The sequence below is a fragment of the Gymnoscopelus microlampas genome (assembly GCF_963454915.1).
Source record: "Gymnoscopelus microlampas genome assembly, chromosome: 16".
Lineage (NCBI taxonomy): Eukaryota > Metazoa > Chordata > Actinopteri > Myctophiformes > Myctophidae > Gymnoscopelus > Gymnoscopelus microlampas.
In genome coordinates, this window is record NC_139953.1 from 45,562,946 (window position 1) to 45,568,959 (window position 6,014).

At 43.3% G+C, this 6,014-nt stretch overlaps 1 protein-coding gene across 1 annotated transcript in view; it reads right to left on the minus strand.

Moving 5' to 3' along the window:
* Window positions 1-3,040: 3,040 nt before the first annotated feature.
* Window positions 3,041-6,014, minus strand: part of allc (allantoicase) — a gene marked incomplete at its 5' end in the record, with an annotated part of 12,971 nt that continues 9,997 nt past the window's right edge. The window contains 2 exons of the mRNA XM_084083247.1: window positions 3,041-3,263; window positions 3,426-3,544. Coding sequence (XP_083939373.1) covers window positions 3,111-3,263; window positions 3,426-3,544 — 272 coding nt within the window. The 3' untranslated portion in view covers window positions 3,041-3,110. The remainder of the gene's footprint in view (window positions 3,264-3,425; window positions 3,545-6,014) is intronic.

Consider the following 6,014-nt stretch of genomic DNA (forward strand, 5'->3'; position numbering starts at 1 on the left):
ACAGACGGAGGGTCTTCACCGCCGGAGGGAGGAGGCTGCTCTTCGTGTTCGTGTTGTTGACGGACGTCATGACGATGTGTTCAAGAGGAAAGACAAGAGGGAAATAGAAGGCCCGTCTGTGGCGTTCCAAATGGTGAAAGATTAAAACAAATTATAATAAACTAAACAAAAACAACGTTGGAAGTTTTACCAAAGGTTAAAAAAGGAGTCAACAAAGATGAAAAGAGGCCTTTAGCTTAGGACTGTCACAATTATTACATAATCGCCTAATCGCAATTATTTGAGATAATCGCAATTATTTTTGCACAATCGTCATAATCGTGAAACATTTTCACACATTTTCAAATATTAAATAAAAGCAGAAATAGCAGATCTACAAGCTTACAACGCGGATTTCTGCTATTTTTAATAATAATAATTTGTTTGTATATTTAAGTTATTTGTCATATCTGGCCTGTGCAATTTTTGATTACAAAGCCTAAAAGGCAAATGAAATATATGTGTTGTTATGGTGCAATGTTCAATGCCTAACGCACAATTAAATCGTGAATTACAATTATTTGACTGAAAATTAATCGTAAACTTAAATATGTAATCGTGACAGCCCTACTTTAGCATGAATTAAATGGCTAGTTAGTTCACCATAGAACAGTTAGAATCCATGCCTGGTGTTTCGGCTTCTTCAGGTCAAGCGATGATGAAGAGTTCCTCCTCGTCGCGCAGACAGACGGCCAGAGAACACTGGTGTCCGTTAATTAAACTACAGTACCTCCTGTCCCGTGGTGACTGTACAGGCTTTGACACAGCAGTTGATGTGAGCAGGAGGGTTTACAACAGTGTGAGCAGCACTATACACACGGGTGTCAGAGTACAGCAGTCTACTACCTCCTCCTGTCCTCGTGTGCGCGGTGCGTGACACAGTGCCGAGGTGAGTTTACAGCGAGAGGTACACCTGTCATCCCTAAGGTGAGCTCGTTTTCCTCCCCCAGGCCATAGAGAGTATGCACATGCGTCACTTGCGACACACCCCCTTCATCTAGACTGAGTGGCAAAAACATTGAGCAGCATGGAGCGTTGGAGTTAGGAAGCGCTCATTGGAAATCACTCAACGGTCCTGCAGTACCACCTGTTTCTAAATGTCACATAATGCAAGAGGCAGCAGGACGTTGCGTTATTAAAAACTAGCTCTTCCAAACTTTATTTATTTTTAAAAGATATTTTTGGGTCTTTTTCTGCCTTTATTTGAGAGGAAAGCAGGCTCTCGGGAAATGGGGAGAGAGATGGGGGGATGACATTCAGCAAAGGCCGTCGGGATCAGGAGTCGAACCCGCGACACGCTGTAAGACTGGATTACCAGCCCATGTGGTATGCGCCTGGACCGCTAGGCCAGCGGGCACCCCTGCACGGGATTTATTGACAGAAAGGATCTCATATTATGTCTATAGTGGATTTTTATTAAACTAAAACTTTGCAGATAGAGCATAATCCAAGCTTTCCGTACAGCTGCCATGTTAGTGAGTGTGAAGTTGTTCAATACAATCAGATAGGACTTCTCTGTTTGGATGTAGTTTTTTTGTGCCACTCAGTAGGCGTTCCCGCATAACTCCCGGGTACGATGATGTCACGCGCATACCCTCTATATGCAAACAGGCAGCGCACTGTAGTGACAGGACATAATTATGTGTGATTTCATGTTTTTTCTTTCTTCTCTCAACTCAGACCCTCATAGCTCTGTCCATGGTGCTGATATCTCAAAGAGGGCGGGCACAGTACAGGAAGTTGCAAGGTCTCGGACATTCTGTGTTAATTGTCTGTGTAGCATAATGTATGTGTAGTGTGAGTGATATTGTTTTTGGTTTAAACATTTAAACGTTTATTTATCTTAGTTTTAGTTTAAAAAATCATTACAGTAATCATTGCTATAAGTGTGTTTGTTCAATAACAGGGGTGTTTCTCCAGCTCTTTAATAAACAGAACATTTGGTGGACAAATTGTGTACAGTGTACAGTAGCTACACTGCATCTTTGTGTTTGATCACTTACAATCTCACTTGTTTATAGTATCTGCATGAGTTCTCTCCGCTGATTGGATTAAATTGGACCTGAACATGTATTTTCTGGTCTGAAACAAACCCTGACATACAGTAGCAGATTTACAAGCTAAAAGTGTGTCACGTCTGCGACGCTTTGTGAGCTTGTAGATCTGCTATTTCCGGCATGGCACATTAATTAGCCATTAGCCACCAATCAAATTAATCAAATTAAACAAATGGAAATACATTGCAAGCATTTATTTAATATTCGAATACATGTCACACATTAAACATCTTTATCAATGGCAGACTGATGTGGTGACATGCAGTGGTGGAAAGTAACTAATACAATGTACTCAAGTACAGTACTTAAGTACAAGTTTGAGGTATTTTTTTGTTTACTTGAGTATTTCCATTTTGCGACAAGTTATACTCCACTACATGCATCTCAGAGACAAATATTGTACTTTTTTTTAAAACAATAATTTGGAAAAAAGTACTTGAAAAGTTACTTTGTAGATTTAGATAGGAACATACATTAACCAATTAAGCCCTAATTTACACTTCCTCTATTCAAAAATAGCCCGCTATTTACTTTTGATACTTTAAAGGGATAGTTGACCCCCTGAATGATTATTTTTTTCCTATCGATTAGTCACCCCATGGAGACTTGAATTCATGGATATGTTTTTGTTTTTGTCTCATTCCTAAGCCTTTAATTTGATGACCGGCAGCGGTTCCGGTAGGAGACACAACAAGTCTCTTTTGTGTCTCCTATACCGGAACCGCTGGTCATCAAATTATTGGCTTAGGAATACGGCAAAAACTAAAATGATATTCATGAATTCAAGTCTCCATGGGGTGACTAATCAATAGAAAAAAATGTTTCGGGTGAACAACCCCTTTAAGTATATTTCAAGGCCAACAAAAGTCAAATGTTGAATACAAAATAGGCTTTTTACTTAGTTGTAACAGAGTATTTCTAAATCGTTGTATTGGTATATTTTCTTGTAGCAATACCACACATATAGCAACCGGTGTACTTCCTCCACCACTGGTGTGGGTGTGGTTCTGTCCCTCAGAGGTTAGAGGTCATGTTGCCGGCGGGTCGGCCCCACAGCCTCAGTCTGCTGACCCCTCCGTCAGGAGCGATGACCAGGCGGACGTGACTGACGGGCTGCTTCACCGCAAGCTCCTCCCCCGAGTACTGGTGTATGTGGTGGGGGCGGAGCTACAGCAGAGAGGAGGGAAGGAAGGAAGGAAGGGGTGGGTAGGTGGGTAGACAGGCAGACAGACAGACAGGCAGACAGACAGACAGGCAGACAGAGTACATATAATATAATGCTTTTTTATTTCATTCTAAACAAAGGAGCTGAGTGTTTAAACGCTGTACCTTCTGAGGAGGCAGGAGCACCTGCCATTTCCCAGAATTCCATCTGTTCCCGACGCACTCCACTTCCTGCTCTGGAGTCAGACTGCAGGCCTCCAACCGACAGGAGTCTGGGAAGTTACCTGTTACACACACACACACGCACACACGCACACACACACACACACACACACACACAAAGACACACGCGCACACGCACACACACACACACACACACACACACACACACACACACACACACACACACACACACACACACACACACACACACACGTTGGTTTTGGGGACATTGGGTTGACATTGGCCCCACACTATTCCCAGCAATTGCGGGCTCATTCCTATAATTTGAGGCTGATCTCAACAGATTAATCTGCCCAACTGATCCTTTCACGCCGTAAAAAGAAAACAGACCTACTAGTTCAACAATGCGTCACAGTCACAGATGCCACGCGTTGTGAGCTTGTAGATCAGCCAAATATCCAATGTTTTTTTTAATAATCAATTAAGATATTACAATCCTCTACTGTGCAACCAGCATTAATACCCCGACCTCATGAACCTACAATCTAATATCATGCTGACACTCATCAACTCGTTTCACGTCCAATAGTCGTCCCTAAATGTGGTCTAATGTGCCAGGAAAACACACACACACACACGCACACGCACACGCACACGCACACATGCACACACACACACACACACACACACACACGCGCGCGCGCTCAGTCCCTCACAATGTGCGAAGGTTAAAACGTCATCAGGTGTTCATTTGATCCGAGGGGCCTGAAGGCTTTGGATGAAAAGCCAACAGGATGCAGCCGTTATCAGCCCTGAGGGAAGGCCGGATTCAGTGACATGTTTCCAGCAGACGCTTTAGTGTCTTTAGTGACTGAACGTAAGTCGATAGTCGGAAACAAACAGTGACTTTAAAGTGTCAAACACCGTCATGCTGGGTTAACTGTTGTTGACATGCCGTACTGCTTCTTAAAGCCACAGACGACAACAACTTTTTTGTTTTGATTTTAAGATTTCTTTGGCTATTCAAAAAATAGCAGATATACAAGCTCATAGCGCGGTGAACCCGTTTTTCACCCAGTGCCCAATGCCTAAGATTGTAGCTAATCCTGGACGCTACTCTCCCTCTGCCAGCCTGGGTAGAGCCCCAAACTGAGCTCACAATGCAATGCATTGTGAGCTTGAAGATCAAAAATGTTTTCCTGTATTTTTTTAAATGTATTATTTTATATATGTTTGTCTCGGCCAGGCCGAAGGCATGGCGAGAGAGTATGTTTTGCACCCTGTCCGTCCGTCCCTCCGTGTGCGAGTGTGTGTGTGCGTTCGTCATTCTGTCTGTGAACAGCTAATCTCCGGCACCGTTGGCTTGATCGCAGCGAAACTGTGCACACACACTCCCTGGATGCCAGAGCAGAACCTCTGCCCCAAATGTTTCACATGGGCCTGTTATAGCACCACCAGGAGGCCGATTTGTGCAAAACACATTTTTTGACAGCACGCCCACACATTTTGTCCAAACATCACACAAATCAATACACAGTATCTCTTATCTACAGTCATTAAACAAAACGGTTCTTTCAGATTTTTCATATTCCATCCTGATTGGCTAAGATTGGCTTCCAAAGTTTACAGGAGTGCTCCATTTTGAACAAAATGCCTCAAATCATGGTACACAGCATGCAATTTCCGTGAACTTTTGCACGCACATTCCCACTAGGCCAAAGAAGCCTCAAATCAACCTCATGGTGGCGCTACAACATGCCGATTCGTGTTTCTACGTATAACTGCACCGATCTGTGTAAAACTTTGTATGCGCACTCCCTAGATGCTAAGGAAAAACCTTTGCCCTGCAAATCTGCCTTTCATAGCGCCACCAGGAGGCAGACTTATGAAAACATTTTTTTTTAATATTAAGCCTTCAGATTTTATCCAAATTTCACACAATGGGTTGCACTCCCATTTTCAGTCCACAGACTGAGAACCGATTGTGACCCCAGACTGACTGACACTGTTGTGACTCTGTGGTTTAAAAGAACTATACTGTATGAAATGTGGAGCGTTGCCATGTGCCTGTGTTACAGGTATGAAGTTACAGCAGTTATTACCATACTACTGGCTGGGTTTAGGTGTCACAGTGGTAGGAGAGAGAGGTCAGTCAGCCCCGGGGTGATGGATGACTGAACGTCTATAAAGACATCTCAACCTCCGCGCATACAGCTTGTGTTACTGACTGTCACTCTATCTGCGTCCCTTTAAAAATATGTTCTCTAGGAGAGATGTGATCTACAGGTCTTATAGAAACACATGTCAAAGCAATACACTGTGAGGAGCGCTTATCAGGACCTGGATATCTGTGTGTGTGCATGCGTGTGTATGTGTGTATGTGTGTATGTGTGTATGTGTGTATGTGTGCATGCGTGCGTATATGAGTCTATGTGTGGGTGTGTGTATGTGTGCATGCGTGCGTATATGAGTCTATGTGTGGGTGTGTGTATGTGTGCATGCGTGCGTGTGTGTGTGAGACAGAGAGAGATTAGGGGTGATGTAAAAAAAGGGAAGTGGACCTGCATAATA